Below are 23,643 nucleotides of genomic sequence, written 5' to 3'. Positions count from 1 at the left end.
TAATACTAAGTGTAATGCAAAGTATTACCTCATTTGGTATCAAATGCTCTCACATCTCCAGTACATATAGTTTCAGAAATAACAAAAGACACTTAAGTACCTTGTTTCTGGAAGCTATAATTTGTTTAATAACTATTCTGTCTGCCAGCACCAGCACCTTTGTCACTGAAGAAAGCAGCAATCTTGCAGCTTTTACTACTCCCGTTTTGTCTGTAAAAATTGTTATCCGGCCATCAGATTCTGGATGATCCAAGTTAGTTACATCTGTAAGTTGTGCAATTGTTTCACCTAAAAAAACCCCAAAAATAAATAAATAACTTTTGTGCTTTTAAAACAGAAAAAAGCTGAGAACATAAAAAAAGCCTAAATTAGCGCAGGGATAAGTGACACCTGTCTTGCTGACCTATTGCTTGCTCCGTTTTGTCCTGTCTTGTTTCCTATTACTAACTATAGGAGATCCTATCTCCTCACTTCAGCTCCCAGCTGCTTGATATTCGCTCCTTCTCTTCCTCACACATGAACAAAATTTTGGTTTTGCCCTCAAGAGCTTGCAGGTTTAATTTTGCTCTGGAAAAAATGAAAGTTAGAATTTCTCTCCTACTTTTTATTTTTAATGACAAAAATTAAGCTCATGCAAGCACTGGAACAAAGCAGGAGACCCCATAGCCCAACCAGCATTTATTCTGTCAAGCCCCGGCTAGAATTCTCACAAGCTAGCGGATTTGTAGATTTCATTTTGCTTTAAAAATTCTCAAGTGTAAAGAATAAGCAGCCCCCAAACGGGAATTTTAAATAGCCAATAAAACAGTTTTGTATCTGTTGGGCTACTGAGGAAGTACTGCAATGACACTACTGTGTACAGGTTTTAGGCAGGCACCAGGCTCACCAGCCATTTTCCCTTGCACATACTAGTGTCATACTTATGCATCCAGGAAGGGCTCTACAAATAGCCTATATTCTATTTGCAACCAGCACCCCCTTCTGATATACTGAAATCCATTAGTCAAGCAAACTGAAATGCTTCAATCAGGCTATACTTCACCATACAGCACTTCGGCACTTTATGGATGAAGTGTTTCAAGCCAATAAGACTTCAGCCCGATCCCTGCAGAAATTTACACAATTAACTGAATGTGAGTAGTCTCACTGAGCTCAGAACTATTTAGGCGCTGAAGTCTTTCTGAAGGATCTGGACATACACATTTTCACAAACTGTCCAGTTACTGCATATATGTGAGTATAGATATATGGAGTAACATTCATAAACTATTGTGTATGATACATTAACTGCTATAGGAGGAGCAATTTACATGTCTAGCACTCATAACTCCAGTCATCCACGTTCTTCCAAATATTTGATTACAATCACTCAGGATACAGTCAAAAGTGGCAAGGAACGTAGGTGCCATATGATTCATCTTTGTAAAAGGTAGTGCAGCTAATAGCTACATACACATCTATATACATTCTAAATTTACTGTCAAAAGGCTTGAAAGGAAAAAACAAAGATCCCACTTCCAATTAAATTATTTTGCATCAACTACTTTGTAGTTCACCAAATATTAACAGGAAAGTGTCTGTATATTTGTCATGCCTCACGTAGACAGAAACAAACATCTGAGTTCACAAAGTCTGTGAGGAGTGCAGCAGAATACTGTCTTTGACAGAAAGTAACAAATATTAATTTGACAAGTTGTGCTAGGGAACTGCTCTGAATATTAATGCCAGTTGTAGTGGTTCTTGATTCTGTACAGAAGAATTCATGTTCAATTGCTGAAGCCGCTGAAGACAGGAAGAAGCCTGAAAAATCTATTTTCTGACTTGCAATTATGTAATGTAAAAATATGAATTCATAAAACACTGATCATGTTGCAAAACCACGCAGTTTTCTAACAGATGATTAATCTCCACAATCACCAGCATCCACAGAGAAAGCATTATACAAGTTTCTACTAGAAGTGTGTTTCTGCCAACAATAATTCTCCGTTTCAGAAAGTTATGCTCTCTAATTAAATACTGAAACACTATACCCGTTCATTAGTTAATGTCTCAGGTAAATATCCCAAGAGAAAACAGATGCAATCATGAAAGCAGTATGTCAACTGTAAACTGCAATGGCTTCCTTTGCTGTGTTTAAAGACTATTTTCATCATTTGGCCTGGTGAAAGAATGGTTACTTACCTTACAGTAACGGTGGTTCTCTGAGATGTGTTGTCCACACAGATTCCATTCTTGGTGTGCATGTACCCCATGGGCATGAGTTTGGATTCTTTCAGCCCGCAGCGAATACTGGGGCCGTGCATGCACCCCAGATGCCCTCCTCCCCCAAGAGCATAAAGGATAAGTAGGCCCAACTGTCCCTCAATGCCTTTGCCAATACAGAATCCAAATGATATAGCAGGAAAAGCTGGTGGGTCATGGAATCTACGCAGCACCATATGTCAAACAACCACAGTTACTGCATGGTAAGTAACCATTCTTGCTTCAAGTGACTGTCCAGATGGCTTCCACTCATGGTTACTAACAAGCAGTAGCCTATTCGCTTGTGGGTGAGTAGTCTGAGTCCTATTTAATGGCTCTGGACAGCCCTACCAAAACAGTTATCCAATCTGGAAGCCTCCACTAAGAAATAGTGTCCTGTAAACTAGCTTAATCCACACAGCTGCCCTACAAATTTTCAAAACAGGGAAATTCCTCAAACAGGCAACAGAGCTGCCTGAACTCTAGCGGAATAAGCTCTAATATAGCTAGTTGGATCTCACCTGGTTAATGTATCGCATGCCCTTACAGTTGGAGACCCAGGTTTAGTTTACACTACATAGTTATACAGGCACAGCTATGCCAGCCTAGGAGTGTTGAGAGAAAAAACAAACATAACTATGCCACCAAAACCCTCACTATAGATGCAAATATGCCAACAGAAGAGTGCTTCTGCTGTCTTAGCTAACATTTCTCAGGGGTGGTATTTCTAAGCTGCAGTAGAGCTTCTTCTATCAGATTACGTTAATTCTACTCTATGGAGATATGCAGATATAGGCTCCATAGTGTAGAAATGGCAACAGACATGGCCCCACTTAAGACAATCTCTGTGTGGATATAGGGTGCCCCGAACTCCATCAGCAAAGGCCACAAATAGTCTAGGTGTATTCCTGAATGATTTTGTTCTGCTGATGTGAAAAAACAAAATGAGATGTGAATGGACTGGTTTTCAGAGAAGTCTGAGATAAAAACTTGGGGTGAGGTCTACCCAAGGTGAAGTGATCCTGTTCTTATGAAACACTGAATAAAGGAAGACCTGTTATGAGGGACTGAATTGCCCCTATTCTTACAGCTGATGTAATGGATACTGAAAAGGCAGTCTTCATAGACAGGTGGTATAGGGAACAGGTTGCTATTGGTGAGGGAGGAGAGGGAAGGGAATAATCAACCTCGCTAACACTGCATAGGAAGTCCCAAGAGGGAGGGAACTCACACACCGAGGGAAAATAATGAATGAGGCCCTTAAGGAATCCTGCCACTGTAGGGCCTGAAAAAAATAATATGGTCCAGGACAGGAGGACGACATGAGACTGCTGCTAGATGGATGCCTTTGGAGCTAATGGAAAGCTCAGATTTGTATCAGGGTTAGCAGGTTGTCCAATATTGTTGAAATCGGTAATGTCACGTGAGAAACGTTGTGCTAAAATGCCCAGATAGAAAATCATTTCCATGAAGCTTAGTAAGTCAGTCTAGTTGAAAATATTTTGCTTTGGAGAGCAGAATATTCTGGAAACTCCGCTGAACAGCTTCTTTTGGTGGATGACATCCAGCCAGCATCCAGTCTGTCAGATGCAACAAGGCTGTATTTAGGTGTAGGATCTGACTGCTGTTCTGCAAGACTGTCAGGCAGGACTGGTAGACTAGCGTATTGAAAGGTTTATCAGATCTTAATACCAGAACTGCCTGGCTCAGCTAGGGACTATCAATCATCCACCCAGCATCTTGCTCTATTTCTTCATGGGGCTTGGTGGGAAAGCATATGTTAGTCCCAGTGTCCAGGGGATAAGAAAGGCATCTGCCAAGTAGCCACTCTGGAGCAATGTAAGAGAGACAAGGATACCCGCCCCCCCCCCCCCCCCCAAAAAAAAATCACACAATCACCCTGGAGCCTTTCAAGGAGTGATGGCTTCATCCATTACTAAACTTAAAAGTTTGTTGCCTTCAAATGGCAGGTCCTTGACTGTTGTCTAGAGCTCACTGGGTCACCAAGGATAGCAGCCATGACAACTATTGCTGAGGTCATAGTACGTGTCATTGTATCACAACTCATTCCACTACAACTCAGTGCATCCAGCTGTCAATTTCAGGAAGGCAGTCAGCCCTCATCCATGACAGACTTCATCTCTTCTTGGGGTTCCTCAGGGAATTTGTCTATGAACTGAGACAACTGGTCCTATGTTAAATAGTCATATTTGGAGAGGAGAGTCTGATAGTTAGCCCCCTCATCTGGAGCTAACTGATGTGCATAACTTGTGACTGAAGATGTCCAATTTCTTTAGATTCTTCTCTCCTGGTGTAGACTTAGGATGTCCCCGTTTTGGCTTCTCCTGAACCTGATGGTATATGTAACCAAAAATATTTAGACCCCTTTCAGATACCTGGTATCACCTGTCACTTAACTGCATTTTTTTTTTTTTTTGCAGGTTCCATTAGCTGCAGCACGTAGGATGTCCTAGAGTTTGTCCCATTTTGCTTGAATTACCTCCAGGGGCACATCCAAGGTCTCTGCCATCTGATTCATGAAGTCCTGGAATACCTTGAATTCATCTAATGAGGCAGGCAAGGGTGGTTTCACTTCCTCATCTGGGGAAGATGAGGAGAAAGCAGCAGTTCTTCACTTTGCAGCTGATACTCTTCCTTTACTATCCTCCTCTTGATTCTCCATTATCCGAAATGCACCCACCGCAGACTTGTTGGCGATGATCTGATTTGCCTGTTTGGAGCGGCTGATCTAGCCCTCGAGAAAGTGGATGATGCAGGCTTTCTGGAATATGGCTGCACAACACAGGTTGTTCAATAGGACCATGGATGGTAAGGATAGGAATACTGAAGCGGGAGATACATGGGGGTACCCAAGAAGGAGGATTCCTATGTGCCCAAGGTCTCTTTCTTCTACCTTTCATCGACTCCTCTTTAGAATCCCTCCCTGACTTCCAATGTGCTACCCAGGAAAGGGAAAATGGACAGATTGGAGATGAGTCCATGCTATGCCCAGCTGAAGGGTATACTTCCCACAAGGGGGTCTGTCTCTGTACGGTGGAGGTGGGTGCCAAGGATACCTCCTGAATCTGATGTACCAGTAACTCTGAAACTGTTGGGTTTGGATATCACCACCCTCAATCTCTCAAAGAGAGAGGACTCCAGTACCCAGATCACTGATAAGTCACGTGGCATGACATATAGTTTAGGTGTCAAGATTGTTGGTTCCACGGTAACAGGTATAAGCAGACATCATCTGCACGAAGGTGGAAGGTACTGGGAATACCAAGTAGTAAGGCTCTCTTTGACAGGGTCAATGATGAGGAGCTGGTACCAAGGGTAGCACGGTCCACTGATTTAGCAAGTACCACATATGCTGTCTCTGAGTTTGGTACTGGGACACTGGAAGAGGCCTTCTGAGGCTTCCAGCCCTCAGAAGAGTGATTTCAAGACAAATCATGAGTCTGATGATCTGGTGTCTCAACTTGCTGGGCACGGATGACCCAAGCCTTGGCTCATCTCTGGAGAAGTGCTCCTTTCTGTCTGAAAATATAAATACACAGTAATAGCAGATGAATGGGGCCTTTGATAAAATATGGCTCGGGATATCGGGGTGGAATCCAGCCTCCCAAGGCCATTAACAGAGAAGGACTGACTGGATGGCTGAGGCATGGTTATAGCCTTCTTCTCGGTAATCTGAAGCAGCTTGCATCGATCTTTTGGGAAATAGTTTCATGCAAGCTTTCCTTGCTTTGAGTGAATTTGGACAAAGAGCAACAAACAGAACATTGCTACAGAATGTGTCCTTCTCCAAGGCAGAGCAGACATCAGAGTACCTGTTGTTAACAGGCATCAAAGCACTCCATGAGAGACAGGCCTTAAATCTATTGTTTTTGCTTGTGCCATGATGCTAGTCACACTGTAACAAGGCGCAGGTGCTCTACCCTAAACATTTATCAAAAAAAAAAAAAAAAAAGGTCAATTTTTTTTTTGGCATGCCACTAGGTGACTAACTTAATTAACCAAACTAATTTACAATGCCCAATGTGCTAGGTTTCCATCTCACTGCCAGGTGGTATGGAGGAACTGATGGCCTACTGGGCCTGCTCTGTCCCTTCATAGCCCCAATGGACACTGGATTCTTCTGGACAGTAATCATGTGCACATTGGGTGGGAAGAGCACAAGGAGTGGAATCCATATGGACAATTACACAAAGATTATATGGCATGGGAATAAATAGTGCTTTCAAGTTTGGTTTACCTTCTAGTATTTTAATTCTGAAGGCCTTGAAAGTGAATGTCAGCAACGACAAACCAGTGGTAACGGCCTGCAATTTTTTTTTTTTTTTTTTAAATCATTGATTGGAGCAATGCTTCATGTTGTACTATGAACGTGTCTCTATAAACGGTTCTCACATATTTGGATTTTCTTCATGTTTTGAAGCTCTACACAACATTTCAGTGTTAACACTGAAGTAATTTTGTTTTTAGGGACAAATTTTGCTCCACTGGATGGATGGAAAAAAGTTACAAATATAATATAAGTTTAATATTTTCTTGTGGTTTTGTTCTTTGCTTACAGTAACTTTGTAAAACTAAAATAGAAGATTCCCTACAAATGGGAGCTTTAAAATAAGAATTTAAAAACAGTATTTACAGTGTGGTTTTATATTAAAATGTATTACAGATTGCAATAGCACAAGTTTTCAAGTTAGTTTTGTGAAGACTCAACCAGATATAAATCAAATTATGTTTCTTTAAAATAAACAATAATTTAATTCACTGATTTCCTTAATTTAAAGATTCTCTCATCAAAACTACAAATACAGGTTCTCCAATTTTGAAATAGGGAAAGTTACTGGGAGAAATGGAAAAATATGTAGATTCACCATTGGTCATCCTGAAAGTATTTTTAAAAACAACTTTAGGGTTTGTTGAGGGCGAATTGCTGGGGTTTTTTTTAAATTAAAAAGGGAAAAGTGAATCTTCTTGTGGCAAAGTGTTGCACACAATAAAGCATGACACAAGAATGCCATCATCTGTCAACTTTAGTCATAATGGTGGACATTTAAACAGCAGGTGGAGTGTGAGAGCACTGGTACCAATCAGGTATTGAATGTAGGCAGGGGTCATCACTGTAAAGGTCTCCCAAAATCATGTTTAATGGCTGCAATAGATGAAAGCAGTAGATTCTGTTTGTTTTCAGTGTCAGGTGTAGCATAGCAACATAAATGGCATATTTCTTAAATAATCACATACCTGCTCGCTTTGCCTCAATGCAAGCAATACTCATTTCCTCTTTCAATTCTCGATTTTCATTGGCTATGGCTTCTCCTACTGTAACAAATCTTCCAACTGCTAGGTTAACTGCTTGACCCACCCGCTGAATTGCTTGCAATGTCTTGTCTGACCGCTTTGGTTTATCCTTATGGTTAATAAGAGTAGTTATCTATAATAAAAAAAAAGTTAATTGTTAGGATGGCAGATTAGTCAACATTTTAACATGAAAATTACTAGCAAGTTTTGAAATACACCTGGGGCCAGACCTTCAATTTTATTAGCCAACACACGACTGCACTGAGTCACATGGAATCATGTGTTAAATATTTCTGGAAACAAATTCAAAACTGAATATTAAAAAAGCAGTTTGGTGTTCCCTCTTCACTTCTGAACTCACACCCTCTTCTCATAAAAGATTAAAGATTGACTTTTATTTTTAAACTTCACAAGTAGTAATGGGAGCGGGTGTACTAAAAATAAACCATTCTAAGTCACTTGACAGGCCAATAATACTTACAATGTCCCTGTTAAAGTTGTTGTGTAATTCTAAACCGACCAGCATTGTTTTGGTTTGCCAACACATTCACAAGTCCTGCCATCTTTCCATTCTGACTGTCTATTCAGAACTTGTGTATTTTAATCAACGGCTATATCACATAAATAGAAAAAAGGCCATTTGCAGAGATGTGCATGTACCCAATCAAAATCTTAATGTTAGCAATTTGCCTAGCAAACGCATTTATGTAATCAATGCTGGAGCTAAATTACATTTTGAAGAACTTTACCCACCTCTCAAGACCGGATACGCATTTTTTAAAAAATTACTCTTAGATCAGGCTCAATTTTGGACCCATTAGCCTTGCATCAAAATAGGTCTTATTTCATAGCAGTGAAAAGAAAACGGGATTAGGAAACCTAGAACCTCCCCTACCTACTGAAAAAAAACTGCAGGACATTGCCCAGCTATAAGAAAATACTTTTGGGTGTGTGGGGTCTGTGCAAGGGGATGCTCCCACCCTACTCCAATCTAGCAAAAACAAATCCTGCTGGCTGCCAAACCTTCCCTCCAGTAACAGAAGGGCTTATGCTCTCTCACCTTCTCCCCACTATGAAACCCTTCTTTCCCTCTCCAATTCCCCAGACAAAAGAACTAACTACACTGTAGCAAACTTACTTTTGCAGCAGCATAAAATAAGTGAACATGTTTGCATTAAATATTAACTTCAATATTCCAGTCACAGTCTTACGCAGCTCCATTCATTTCACAGTTCCACAGAAATTTTAGTCAGAATACTACACTGAAACTGAACAGAAGAATCTTAATGGAAAATTTTCTTTACCTGAATAATATTCTTTCAAGATCTTCTGCCATTTCAGATACTTGCAGCAGATGGACACAGTACATAAAACCTTTTTGGGGAGGTCATCCCTCAATAAGCTCAGCTAACACCTCTAAGAACAGTTTATGATCATTTGCTAACTTTTAAAGTAAAAAGACCAAACTTAATTTAAGCTTAGACTGAAACTATATGGAGTGATGTTAGTCTGAAAAAAGTGGAGTATGAACTGGCACGAATGTCCTGAAGAGAGAGAGTAATCAAACAAGGGAAATTCCCCATTTTCTCTTTGATCATCTATGTTAATCTTGACACTCGGGACCTTCTCCAAAGCATATTCCAGACCCCTAATGGAGGCACTCGCAACCCACAGTGGCCTGCAGTATTCTCCTTCTGAATGCTGCATCTACTGAGGCTATACATCCACTCTAATATCTGAAAAATGTGTGACATGATGCAGCGGTTGCTTTACAAATTGCCAGCAGAGCTGCTTATGCACTTTTCCCATGATAAATCCAATAATTCCATAAAGTAAAACTTGAATGTTTCTGACACTTCTTACTGAAATACTCTGAAACCTTGTATAATTGGATAACACATCCTCTAATGGAGGCGTAACAGCCGTGTTAGTCTGTATTCGCAAAAAGAAAAGGAGTACTTGTGGCACCTTAGAGACTAACAACTTTATCTGAGCATAAGCTTTCGTGAGCTACAGCTCACTTCATTGGATGCATTCAATTATACAAGGTAGACTTGGGTGCTGTTTGTCCTTTCTTAGGGCCTTGATGCAGAATGAAAAGCATCTGAGCTTCTGAGACAGAGATGATTCTTAAAACTGATTACATTCAAACATTCATTACTGTTCCTTGGGATTAGGACAAAGAGGGACAGTAATATTTTGGTTCAAATGGAACAAAACAGGAAGCCTTTCACAAAAACCACAGAAATGTCTTGAACACTAGCGTGGATAAAAACAGACTTGTTTACAAAAAAAATCTTAATTTGATTTTTTTTAAACTTTAAATGAAATATATTTTTCTTTTCAAAACTAAATCAATTTAAAATTAAGTTTGAAAATTATGACAACCAATGTTAAAGCCTTTTTAAAAAAGTCAAAAACCTGAACTCGTACAAGTCACTGACTAACAGACTAAGTGCTAAAACCAACTTTTGACATTAGTATCCTTCTCTGCAACTGCAGATGAGGATATCTTCATTTCAGTTTATTCAACTAGTTCAATTCAATGACTGGTTCAATGTTGAGAAACCAATTAGAAGACACAAAAATCAGGAGAGCTTCTTTTCCTCTTTCTGTAAATAAAAACTAGGTACGAGAGGAAGAGCTCTACTCGCTGTAAAATCTTGAAGGACGTGACCAGAAACAATAAGTTCAATTCACTAACTACACATAATACTTCCTTTGTTTAATAAAGGAGTTTTAAATAAAAACATTTGATACACTTTCTTCTTATGTATCCAGCATCTTTAGTTTTAACTAATGAATAATATCAGAATTATGCTTTTGTGCATTTTTAATTCTAATTTCCATCCAAATGAATCACTTCCATCTCTTCAAGAAAATGACTTTAAACTTACCAGTTCACCATGCTGCAAGTAGTAACAAGACCTTCAGTGATAAGAACCAGAGAATTCTTCATAATAGCTTGAATGGTGATTTGGTGACAGCATTCAGAGCCGAGTTCAATTCTCAGTGGGGCAGGTGAACTGAAAACCAGCCTAAGATTCTCCACAGAACCCAGATATGACCAGAACATGCCCCCAACGCCACATTATCTAAGTGGCCCTGTGAGGTCACGCTTACTGGTAATTGGATAATCAGTGAGCTGGCATTCATCCCTATGAGGCAGACTACTCTGAAAAAGCTCCAAAATATCAGGAAGGGTATAAACTATAGAGTGAATGTCACACCAAGAACTGACACGTTCCCGAACGCTTGAATGCTGCACCAAATAGATGGATTCCAAGAGAACAACATTGAAATGACCTTATGCAAAAGCCTTTATTTCTGAAGTTTGCCCTCCAAATAGCCATGCCCTATACCTGAAATTAGACGTATTGTCACAGGTGATAGGGTCCCGTGTCAGGATATCTTTTGTCACTGAAGTTCCACAACCAGATTCACCAGGCTTGGATATTTTGGCTAGCTCAGAGTGATCAGAATCAAGTTCCCTGTGGGCCTAGTTCTCTTTTGGAGCACCTAGGACCACAAACAGGTACAGCAGGCTGAAATCCCACCTGAAGGGCACAACTATATCCTGGGAGTCGTGCTTCCTGTATTTACAGAAGCAACGGGATTTTGTATCACGAGATTCACTAATAAAAGCACACATTCTAAAATCTGAAACCAACTTTTATTTTTTAGCAGACAAATTGGTTAATTCAAAAACAGAGCCACTGAGACTAAAATGCAAGTTAGATATACTAGAGGTAAACTGATTTTTGTTGAAGGTAGGGTTCACATTTCGTGAACAATCAACTTGATATACATGACAATGGTTAACAGGGAGGAGGCAGAGGGTATTTGGTCTCAGAAGATAAACTGGACAGATACAAATTATAGAGTATTCTAGAAACTTTCAATTTTAATTATTTGTGTTGTCACCATATTTTATCAACAAATAATAAAATATATATGAATAAGATTTTTTCATACATTTCACGGAGTAAAGCCAGGAGGATCATGAGCTCATCTAGTCTGTCCTCTTGTATATCAAAAGCCATTAAATTTCACCTATATTGAGCCCAGTGACTTCAGTTAGATCAAAGCATTTCGGTCCTCTGGAGACTAAACTGTTGCATCCATCCCCGTCCCAACCCCTCCGTGCCCCCGCACCCCCATCATCGCAGCCCTCCCCATCCCAGCCCCCACTCCCCCATCCCCGTCATTGCATCCCTCCCCATCCCATCCTGCCCCCCACACCTACCCATCCCTGCCCTGTACCCCTTACAGCGCTCTCCCATCCATCCTCTCCACCTCCCAGAGCTGCCACTCCCACGTCCCTCACCCACAATTCACCTCCATACACTGCTGCACTCCCATTATATCCCTATACACCCCACATCCTCATGCACCTGTAGCCTTCTGCCTCCCCATCCACCCCCCTGCCACACCCCTCCTCTCTCCTTCACTGCCCCCCCCCCACACTGCTCTCATCCTTGGCCTCTTTCCCTCCCTATCCTCTCTCCTCCACCCATTTTTTCCCCTCCAGCCCACCCTCCTCCCTTCCTGGCTTGGTGATTTAGGCAGCCCCTGGAAAAGTGTATGAAAAAGATTTTTTGTGTAGGCAAGTCTGTGCATGCATGCATTGTATGTGTGTAAGAGACTGTGTGTAGGGAGATGCATGTATTCCCATATGTGTGTATACCTATGTGAATAAAATTTGCAGCCTCACTCTGACTTATTTCTTTTGCTGGCTTGTGCACAAAAAAAAAAAAACAAAAACCAAACAAACTGATGACAGACTGTGTATTCTCTTTTAAAAACTTGTTCTGAAATGAAGAACTATAAAAGAAATGTATTTCTTAAAAAGTGAATCCTGTTGAAGTGAGCTGTAGCTCACGAAAGCTTATGCTCAAATAAATTGGTTAGTCTCTAAGGTGCCACAAGTACTCTTTTTTTTGCGAATACAGACTAACAAGGCTGTTACTCTGAAACCTGTTGATGAGTAATTGCAGAAAAGCCATGTATTATACATTTCTCCCCACCTTTGTCTAGCTACTTTATAAACTCTTTGTTGCAGACTCTCTTTCTATGTGTATGTCCAGCACCTCCCACCCTGGAGCCCTGATCTTAGTTGGGGTTTCTAAGCACTAAACAACAATTGTAATATATAAATAATGTGGAAGTATGCGTGTTAGTGTATGCTAGATGTGAACACATGAATACACGTGTGAATCTGCATGTAGGCGTGGGAGTCAGTTTCTACAGATTTATTTATCTGGACAGGTATGCATTTCTGTGGTTGTGCTCTATGGATTTGTATTTGGGCTTCAGGAGTGGGCCTTTAATGGACCCACTGCAGCTGTGATAATGTGTGGTCCTAATTCCACACACAAAGTTACACTAACTTTAGTGAACAAAAAACATGGAGCTGGTTACAAAAAATTGGAAGAGCGGAGGGAAAGAATCATGAAAACCTTTGTAAACTTTCATTTTTTAAAAAATTATCCTTTTTGGCTATTTTGCTGCCAGCTCTAGCATCCTGTAACAAATGAAACTTGAACTTGGAATAATACATCTGTCAAAACAATAAATATGCCTGTTTGGGCCTTGCAGTGAAAATGACCATATGAGCGAGGATGGGGGAGAGCAAGCAACAGAGGGAGGAGGGATGGAGTGAGCAGGGGCAGAGCCTCAGGAAGGGATGGGGACGGGGCAAGGTTGTTCAGTTTTCTGGAATTAGTAAGTTGGCAGCCCTATCCTGGAAGCTAGAGAGACCAGGTGTTTCAAGAGCTAGAAGAGCTAGCAACAGCCTATCAGAGTCCAGCAGGCTCAGATAAAAGGTGCTGTGGGGTCTTAGCAGGTCAGTTCCTGGCTGGGACCAGAGCAGAGAAGAAGGGTACTCCATCCTGTCCCAAGGAGCCAGACAAGTAGCCAGAGAATTTAAGGCTGGCTGAACTCTGGGATTGCAGAGGGAGAAGAACCAGAGGACACTGGCCTTGGGATGGGGCTAGTGATAAAGGGCCTGGTAGGAAGAGGCCCAGGGAAATAGCAGCAGAGGACTGAAGAAAGCAGTACGTGGCTGCTATGTATAGGGTCCCTGGGTGGGATCAGGTTCCTGTACTGGTCCCAGGTAAAGTGGCATAATTCCCAAGAGGGGCACTGCTTGTTTGGAAGCCTGAGAAAAGGGCTGAATTTATAGGGTCCAGAGCCAAGGCAGAAGACCCTAGCGAAGGCAAAGAGAATTTTATTTGCTAGACTTTCCTACCAAGGAAGGGGTTCATTTGGACTTTAAGACTTGTCCGGAGGGCTAAATCACTGAACAGCCAGTTTCAGCTGGCAGTCTACAGGGGGCACGAGGGGAAAGAAAGGACTGCAGTACCACGCCCAGCTGCTAGGAGGGGCTCAAGAGATGAGTGCTACATTACAGTGGAATATGGCCAGATGATCCTAGCAGGCAAGCCACACCCTAGGCTGCAAAAGAAATTTAAAAAAACAAGGTCCCTGCCAATCTGACCTAAGGGGAAATTCTTTCACGACCCCAAATCTGGCAATCAGTATGTAAGCAAGACATGCCACCCAGCTATCTAAGAAAGCGGGGGGGGGGGGGGGGGGAGTCGTCACAGTTGTGTTTTTCAAATTTGAAAAATACTTTTAATGAGGTTGGCAGCAACATTGTTCACAATAGCATGGGATACAATTTCACTCTGTTACCACTATTGGGTTTCTTACTCAGTGTTGATGGATCTCCATGCAAGCTGTGAAGAGAACAAGAGTCTAGAAAGACTGGTTTCCTAGTTGTGGAAGTGTGTTGTCAACACTCTAGAAGTTAGCCATGGAATATGAGTCAGGAGAAAATGTTCATCTGCAATCATGTGTGGAAGGTAAGTGAAGCGTTTTAAAAAACAAACATTTGTAATATGGGATTACAATAAGTAGTTTATTACTTGTAAGAGATGTTCTGCTATCAGGACAGGCTCTTTGAAAGGAGGGAAAAAGAAAGGCAGGCATGTCCTTAAAACATGCAGTTAAATCCCTCCTAGCTCATTCCGACTGTAAAATACTTAATAGCACTCAAGGTGGGAAGGAGATTCTACAATGCAGAGGAGTAACATCTCCCCATCTGTTGAGGATTAAAGTAATGGGATAGGAAAATACAATCCTCATTTGTTTGGGGGCAGGCTGGGGTCGTTACTATGATGGTTCTAATTTATTTAAGTTGGAAGGATGTTTGGTGAAGTTTGTTTGGTTTTTGGGAGGGATGGGGGGCTGTGTGTGTTAAAGAGAAATAACACTGACAACTGCTGTGTTTTGTTAAGACATCTCAATGTCAGGTAAAAACTGAACCACAAATCAAAATACAGAACAAAAAACAAACAAAAATACTGAAGTTGGAAATATTTTATGTTGGTGTAATTTATATAATTAAATACGTTAGCATCAGATACAATGTATTCTGTTGTGGTGTAAAAACTAGAAGGGCTGTTTGTGATAATACTGGGTACTGGATTGTTATGAAAATCATGACAAAAAAGGACAGAGCTGGAGAAGGCTGACTTTGGATATTAAACTTTGTTTACTGCTTAGTAATATTTCAGAGAAAGTAATGAATAAAATCACAATTATACCAAATGTAAAATAGCATCATTAGAAGAATAAGAAGAGTTCTGCAGGAACAGATTAAATCTGCTCCCAATATCCTGTTACTTCAGAAAGCACAGCTGTGTGGTGGACAAGAACAAATGATCCAGGGAAGTATTTTAGTCAAGCATCTTTTTCCCTTCTTGAAACCTCCGGAAGGAGAAAGTGATTATACAAATAGTCAGATATATCCCTTTTGTTTTAGATAAACACATAAAATTGAAGGTAGAATCCATTTAGGAGAAAGTGACCCTAAGGTAAGTGCCATCCCCCAAATCAAGGGCAAATAAAATCTTAAGTTTTCAAGAACTGGAGACTTTTAAATAAAGACATTCTAATTAAGTAGGGTAAGGGATTTTTACTGTGTACTAAATGCAAGACTTACACAGAGACATCAAACAGAGGTGCTTATAAAAAGTAAAATGGTTATAATTTAGTCGTATGTGTTCGTTACTACAAGTGACAGAGGACACACATATAGCTAATATTACATGGCATGACTCAATAGAAACCCACCTGAGAGACTGGATATCTGGTCCAGAATATAAAAAACTGGGTAGCGTCTTATCTGCTTAATGATAAGTCTTACATTTTTCTATAACTCGGATAACCATTGATCCTCCCTTTCTAGGGACAGCTGAGTTGTTGTGGAAGCCCAGTTTCTTCACTTTCAATAAAGCAGTCACCCTCCTTAGAAAGGCCAGTAAAAGCCCATCCATGCACAACATGAGTAATCTTCTCTGATCGCTCACCTGCAGAACTAACTACTTCAAACTTCTCTTCTACTGAGATCTGTAGGTCTGCACTGCTTGGGGAAGAGAAGCAAGGAAGGAAGGGAAGTGAATTACATTTGCCAAAGCTCCCTTAGACTAGAAGATCAAAGCAGGGCTACCTAGGCAAACTCCTACTGTGACCACAGAAATAACCGACTGGTCAAAGTTCTTGCGCCTGAACAAGAGAAATGAGCTTCCTTTGTGGTACTACATAGCCAAAATCAATTCAACAATTGTTTCCAGTGGATTTGTTGTGACTTTTCTGATACACAGCACAGATTTAGGGGAGACAATCTTATTGATATTAATCTCAGAGAAGAATAACTTTGTATAACTCACAGCTGTTTATGGAGAAGCAGTATTCTTGGAGGAAGGTGATCACTGTATACTATGTATGTTTGTTCATCTTCATTAGTGGGGACACTTTGATGAAGATGTTATTCAGAAAAAGTGTGAATGCCGTTTCTCTCAAGGCTACAAGTGATAGTTGTGAACAAGTGTGCAATACACAAAAGGCCAAATGGAATGGTATGATCCATAAAGGAAACCTTCAGCTATCTCTTCAAGAATCAGAAAAGGCACATTTATATTTGTCAAGGTAAGAAATCCCTGGGGATTAAAAGAAACCATCTAGTCTCAGTTTTGAAATTGACATATCTAGAGTACATGGCCTGAGGCTAAGTATTGCCTTAGTACTACCAGATTTTTTTTTTGCTGACAAAAGAAAAAAGGTTTGAATTTTCACCTGATAAATCTCACTGAGGTAATGAATTCTTCTACAACCCTCTATTTAAGGTAGCTCGGTGAAGTAGATCCTCAGGTGGAGTTTGAGTTCTGTTGAGAAGCCCCCTTGTACTATTCCCAGGAGACACCCGTCTGAGGCTCTGGAGAGCCAACAGTCTGAGAATAAGTGGACTCTGCCTCCTTTCAGTGGATTTTGCCAGGGATTAGGAGTCATGTGATTTGTTGCTTATGAGCAGCTGTGGAAGAATGATCTTTTCTGACTTTCTTTGGTTAAGTTGTCTAATAGTATCCTGATGCTTTATAGCCACAAAAAGATATTCAGTCTGTCATAGAGTCCATAATCTTCTCATTCACATGAGGGCCTTAGCACTTTTATATTTTAATTCATGGTTTCTTTGTAAAAAGTATGAGACCCCATTGAGCATGGACAGCATTAAGTGATTACATCACCTGGTTTTAGAAAATATTTATAGCTATCACATATACGACATACATATAGCTTATTGCATCAGATTTTTATTCAGTGAATTCTCTAAGTTTTTTATTCCTGCTACAGCAAAATGTTCAAGATATTTTCTACAGGGAATAAGGACTCCTTTTAGTTTTGCAGTACATCTTGAGCACTAGTTCTTACACTGGTTTGCATCTTTCTCCCTTCTACATCAAGTTGTTTACAAAAGGCATTTTCATTAAAAATTTCAAGAAACCTCACTAAAATATGAAAATTGAGGCAACACATATAGGACAGAAGACATACAAATCCTGCCATAAGTTTGCACTATAAAAATCTACTGTTTGTCACATTAGATGACACTTGCAGAGGACTTAGTATGTGGGCTTTTGAGACAAGTTTCTCGGTAACTAAAGAGAGACTAGCTGATTCATTTAGAAACAAAACATCAATTTCAAATACCGCACTCTTTAAATAAAGTCTCTCTAAATCTCAGGTAATACCTAGGACCAACATTTGCTCATTTTTCCTAATGAGGACTCCTTTAACCAGAAAAGCACATGATGTTTGACATTCAAGTCTACAAAAACCTTTTACTGCATGCACTGTAGCAAGAATAGGATATCCAATATCATTTACTGGAAGGGCCATAAAAACTACACTACTTACCTGTACATTTAACACAAGCAATGATCAGAAGTTTACATAATACACTAGGCTAGATTACAGCATGACATCTAATATTTATTTGGTTAACTACATTTTCACACCCTGAAACTGAATTTAATCATGTAAAAAAAAAAATACATCATGCCCTCTTTTATGGCTCCACCCTCTGAACAGTCAGAGCTGTGGATGGTGGGGCAGAGGATATAAGAAAGCTACAATAGAAACTGCTACTTGTGAGTGCCACTGGTCCAAACTGCACAATCAGCACATTCCAAGAATGGGAATGTGCAGAGGTCAATCAAGAATAATTCCCTATTGCACATATATGCACATCCAGATAATTAAATGTTTTTGTGGCTAGATAACTCATTCCTTGCAACCTATGGTGCATAAAGATCATAGGTCAAGCAAGTGACCACACACTAGGCATCCAGTTGTCCCAGAGAGCAACTATCTGTAAGGAAAGGAGTACTTGTGGCACCTTAGAGACTAACCAATTTACTTGAGCATAAGCTTTTGTGAGCTACAGCTCACTTCATCAAATACATCTGATGAAGTGAGCTGTAGCTCACGAAAGCTTATGCTCAAGTAAATTGGTTAGTCTCTAAGGTGCCACAAGTACTCCTTTTCTTTTTGCGAATACAGACTAACACGGCTGCTACTCTGAAACCTATCTGTAAGGAAACACCCTAAATTCCCCTTGACTTCATCAATCCTGATCCTGACAAAGTGACAATACAAAGACACCTAACCCTCAAGCTATGGCTATGACCAAGCACCTGTTAACCACCTCTAGAAACCCGAAGACCATCTCTCTCTAGCTCAACCCAACGACCATTTTCATAGACTCATGCTGATGAAAGACTGGTAGTTGAAAATAAAATTTTATGGGGTCTGATGACAAGCAAAGAAGGGAGAATTTAAAAATACAACGTGACATCTACTCAATACTGAAGTATTATGCAAATCTTTGCTTACAAAGGGAGAAACCTCAAAGAGAGAGATCCTGAGAGAAACCATGCACTGTTTCTCTATTTCAAACATTTGCAAACTTTGGGCAATACTCATCTATGTGAAGCAGCTACAGATCTACAGAAGAAGAGTACTAACAAATATGACAAACTCACATCCCCCCTTCTTTAACTGGTATCTTTCATTAGGAGGGTAACTGTTTCACTTACTACATGCATTCAGTTTTTACACTGCTACAAAACAGAAGTTCTATTTTATTCATTCTGCGCTATTGTCAAAGCTGAATCCCCGCTCTGTCACTTTTAGTGCAGAAGGTTGGGGCCCGCAAGGATTCTAAAAATTAATACTGGGCACTCCAGGCTTGTATTAAACTCCCAAGGTTACAGATTTTCTCTGACCTTGGCTTGGGAAACGCTGCCACCACCCAAATGCAAAAAACCCCCTTGGACTCAGGAAGGAACACTTGGGAATTCCACCCTATGGGGTACCCTCAAGCCCCTTCTCTCACCAACCTACCCACCCATCCCCCATCTAGGGAAGAGCTGAGAAAGAAAACAAAGGAAATTAGCTGTTGCCACCAGCTAATCAAACAGCATATGCACAAACCTCTTAGGACACCAAAAATCCAATCCTGTTCTTAAAAGGTAAATTTTAATTAAAAACAAAAAGGAAGAAAATACATCTGAAACTTAGGCTTTTGCTAGATTTTAAAAGAGCAATTCCAAAAAATTAAGCACCCAAAATAGCTTTCTTGGGGTTTTAGCTTAAAGGTTACAAGCAAACAAAAGCATCTGGGGTTAGCACAGAGGAGAGCCACAAGCCAAAATAAAGAAATAAACCTGATTGTGTCTATTTAAACATTTCCTGTCCAATAATTTCTTCTAGGTATGGAAGATGAATTTTTATACCTGGTTCAAGTCTTACACAGCATTCCTGCTTATAGCATTGCTACTCTGTCTCCTTCTCCAGGAAACAGACAAATGGGAAGTTTTTATTCCCTTTTAAAAAGTTTAGCCTCCCATTGGCTCTTTTGGTCAGGTGCCCAATCCTTTTCCTTTACCTGGTAAACCTTTACAGATAAAGCAAGCAGAGAACAGCCACCAAGAGGGACTTTATAGCTAATTGGGTGTCCATAAAAGGGAGCTACCCCCCCCCTTCATTTATCACAGCTATACAAAGAAAAGTCTGATAATCCTTTGAGAGAAAACTGACCACAAAATAATTTTGATCACTAAATACAGCTTGGTCTTTGGCATGAAGAAACAGACCAAGATTTGCTCCCTATAACCAGCTGCTGAAATCCTCAAAGAATTTATATTAACAAAAGTTAAATGTTAATTAGCTGCATATTAGATCGTTTATTCTACATTCCAAATCAAGAAAGTGATGTTTATTCTCATTATAGTTTGTAGAGATGGAACAGATCTACAGCTAAAGACTTGAGGCCAGATTCTGCCATCGTTATTAACACTGAATACTACCTTAATCTGAAGGTAGCCCCGTTAAATCAATAGGGCTATTTGGAGAGTAAGGTATTTCTCAGACAATGAATAGGGCTGTAGGTTTGTCAGTGAGAAAGGTCATTGAGACTGTCATTTTCCTGTTTGCTCATGACTTGTCTGTGTGATGTCTTTGCATCCATGAATTTAATAAACTCACCCCAGCAGTGTCTGTCCTAGGGGGCTTAGCCCAGCAACTGGCTCTGGGCATTGCAGCGCTGCTCAGGTTTGGCCTGGCTATCCAGCCCTCATTGGGGCAGCCAGCCCAAACCTGGGAAGCACTGCAACCATATGTACCAAGCTGCAATGTCTAGAACAAGGAGCTACATCCACCCCTATGGGGCAGAAACTGTAGGCGTAACAGCTGCGGGGTGGAGTGCAGGACAAGCTCACTCTCCAGCACTTCTCTGGCGCCCCCTCCTCCCCACTTATCTCAGCATTTTTTTTTAAATAAAAAAAACTCACAAAACTTCTGTGACCGCTTCATGACCAAAAATAATGCCAAGACAAATCCATAGCCCTAATAATGAGTAAGGGTGACAAAACGTAGCCCTTACTGAATAAGAAAATAAATCAGTGTATTGCGATAAGGGGGTGGGGAGAAGAGGGGTGCTTCCTTTTATGGACACCCAGCAGCTATAAAATCCCTCTTAGTAGCTGTTCTCTAACTGCTCTATCTGCAAAAGGTTAAAAAAGTCTCACTGCTATGCACAGGTAAAACGAAGTGAGTGGGCACCTGGCCAAAAGAGCCAATGGGAAGGCTAGAACTTTTTAAAATTGAAACAAGACTCCCCTTTTGTCTGTCTGTTGTTCTCCTGGGGAGAGGCGGATAGGACAACAGCTATGCTGTAAGACGCTTGGGCCAGGCATGAAAACAAATCATACCTAGAAACCACTCATTTAAAACCCCAGATAAGTAAGTAGATCAGGAAATGTCTAGGAAGACGCAATTAGGTTTATTCCTTTTATTTTGTTATGACTCATGGATTCCTCTGTGCTAACCCCAGGTGCTTTTGTTTTGCTTGTAACTTTTAAGCTGGACCTCAAGAAAGCTATTCTTGGTGCTTAATTCTTGTAGTTGCTCTTTTAAAATCTAGCAATAGCCTGAGTTCCAGATGTATTTTCTCTCTTTTTTTAAATTAATAAAATTTACTTTAAGAACGGAATTGGATGTGTGTGTCTTAAGAGGTTTGTGCACATGTTGTTTAATTAGCTGGTGGCAACAGTTGATTTTCTCCCCCCCGCCCCCCCCCCACTCTTCCCCAGAGGAGGGGGTGAAAGGGCTTGAGGGCACCCCACAAGAAGGAATTCCCACGTGCACCTTCCTGGGCTCTTAAAGGGGTTCAACATGTTTTCATTTACAGAAATAATTCCTTATTCATTTTCCCCTCAATGTTTTAATATAGTTGTTCAATCATTGGGGGCTACATTGTAAGTTACATTCTGGCCTGAGTAACAGGTGACATATATATGCACCACCCAGAAACACAATGGGTAACAATTTGTTCTCACGGCACAATTCTTCCCCTAGTCTCCCTTGTTGTGCTGGACAAAAACCAATTTATTTTTTAAAAGTCACTTAAAATTAAACTTTTCTGTTTAAAAAGAAGCCATTTTGAAATTATGACAACTTAAAAGTTAACTTAAACTTAAAAGTTTAGGCCTTAACCTATTTAAATTAAATAAGTATTCAGACAGTTCATGTTTGCAGCTGGAGCTTTAAAGAAAGTCAAACCACTGCTGGTTAAAAACTTATAACTAGAGTTTGCTGAAGTGATATACCAGCGTTTGACAACAATAGTTTCTTCTTCAGGTAAGGAGACAGTATTTTCTTCATTTCAGTTTATTCAACTAGTTCAGTTCAATGACTAGTTCACTGAAAGCTAAGAGCCTGATGGGTAGCTGAAAAAGCAGAAAAGTTTGTTTTCCACTTCCAATCCACAAATAAAAATGAGGTGCAAGAGCATAAGATCAACTCATTTTAAAATCTTCAAGGACATGGTGACCTTAGTTCAATTCACTACAGATAATATTTCCCTGTTTAATAAGAACATGTTTTGCATTTCAAACTGACTGATAAACTTACGAGTATCCAGCACATTGAAGATGGTTTATTAGTTAAATAAACCTACTTTATAATGCTGCTTGTGCATTTTAGCTAGTCTGATTTCCATCCAGTTTGATGCAAACAAGTAAAAAAAATCTAGTAAGAAAGAAAGAAATCATTCACCATTTTCTAACATTATAAAAAAGCAGATGTTAAGAACCTCAGTAAATGTATGTTAAGCTGCACAACAGCTTAAATAAATGTATACAGCTATTGTGTACCTTCCCAGAGAGTCAAAAGTAGTACCAAATTATACCTATCAATGAGACACAATCTCTCTTTAGGAAAAAAAACTGGAAAGTACAAATGCAAAACAAGATTAAAATTGATTATTTAAATCAATGTTTCCTGCTTACTGATTTAAAGCATGATAAAAATTGGTTATTTAAATGAATCCCTCCTGGCTGGGTGGATTAAGCCACTTCATCCCTTTTCATGGAGCAGTTTATTCCCGCAAGTGCATCCAGCCAGCTACTGTGGACAACAAATAGGTATGGCAGAGTCAAGACACTTCCATAGCCCTAGGCTGCTTGATTGCAAAAAGTATGAAGGCTAATCAGAGCGTTTACTTGGCTGCACGTATTCCAACTGTGTAGCTGAATGAGAGCCATGACAATTCAGCCCTGCATGCTTCATTTCTTAATTGGTTCACTCATTTTAAATCTGAGAAGTTATACTTCTAAAATAGCAAACATTTTACTGCAGACAGCTTTTGTTAGTTCACTGTGACTAGTTAAATTAATAGCTAAAAGCTACCAAAGAGAACATTTTCTACTGCATTAAAAAAAACTGCACATCAAGAAGAATATTGATACTATCATATTTTTAAACTGTGGATCACAAATACACGTGCGAAATACAAGCCTGCTGCCTGCCTTTTTGTGGGTTTATAAACCTAATGACATACACTCTTATTATAGTCACGACAATTAAGTGCAACAACCGAGAGGGGAAGGTAGTAAAAGAAGGGGGAAAAATAAGTTAATTCAGCTACTTACAATTATGTACACTGTGTGATTCTACTATAGTCACCTTTCAAAAAAACTACCCCTTTTTCATCATAGCTTATTGCAGGCTTTTCAGAAGAATATCTTTCAAAACAATTTAAATGAGGACAGAGGCAGCTTGGTAGACTGTGCCCTGGTCTACACTAGGACTTTAGGTCGAATTTAGCAACGTTAAATCGATTTAAACCTGCACCCGTCCACACAGTGAAGCCCTTTATTTCGACTTAAAGGGCTCTTAAAATCA

The 23,643-nt window shown here is 40.0% G+C and overlaps 1 protein-coding gene across 4 annotated transcripts in view; it reads right to left on the bottom strand.

The window, feature by feature from the left end:
• CTNNAL1 (catenin alpha like 1) overlaps positions 1-23,643 on the bottom strand; it is a 126,649-nt gene that overhangs the window by 86,496 nt on the left and 16,510 nt on the right. For 3 of the 4 annotated variants that reach the window (XM_073332471.2, XM_078851647.1, XM_078851648.1), the window contains exons 2-3: positions 7,498-7,687; positions 101-288 (exon numbers count right to left, since the gene is read on the bottom strand). In XM_073332471.2, coding sequence (XP_073188572.2) covers positions 101-288; positions 7,498-7,687 — 378 coding nt within the window. Of the gene's footprint in view, positions 1-100; positions 289-4,140; positions 4,736-7,497; positions 7,688-23,643 lie in introns of those variants that run through there. The other variant, XM_073332472.2, reaches the window with a different exon arrangement.

This window comes from Lepidochelys kempii, chromosome 2 (assembly GCF_965140285.1).
Source record: "Lepidochelys kempii isolate rLepKem1 chromosome 2, rLepKem1.hap1, whole genome shotgun sequence".
Lineage (NCBI taxonomy): Eukaryota > Metazoa > Chordata > Testudines > Cheloniidae > Lepidochelys > Lepidochelys kempii.
Note: the sequence above shows the minus strand (reverse complement) of the source record. Positions and strands in the feature narration are given on the sequence as shown.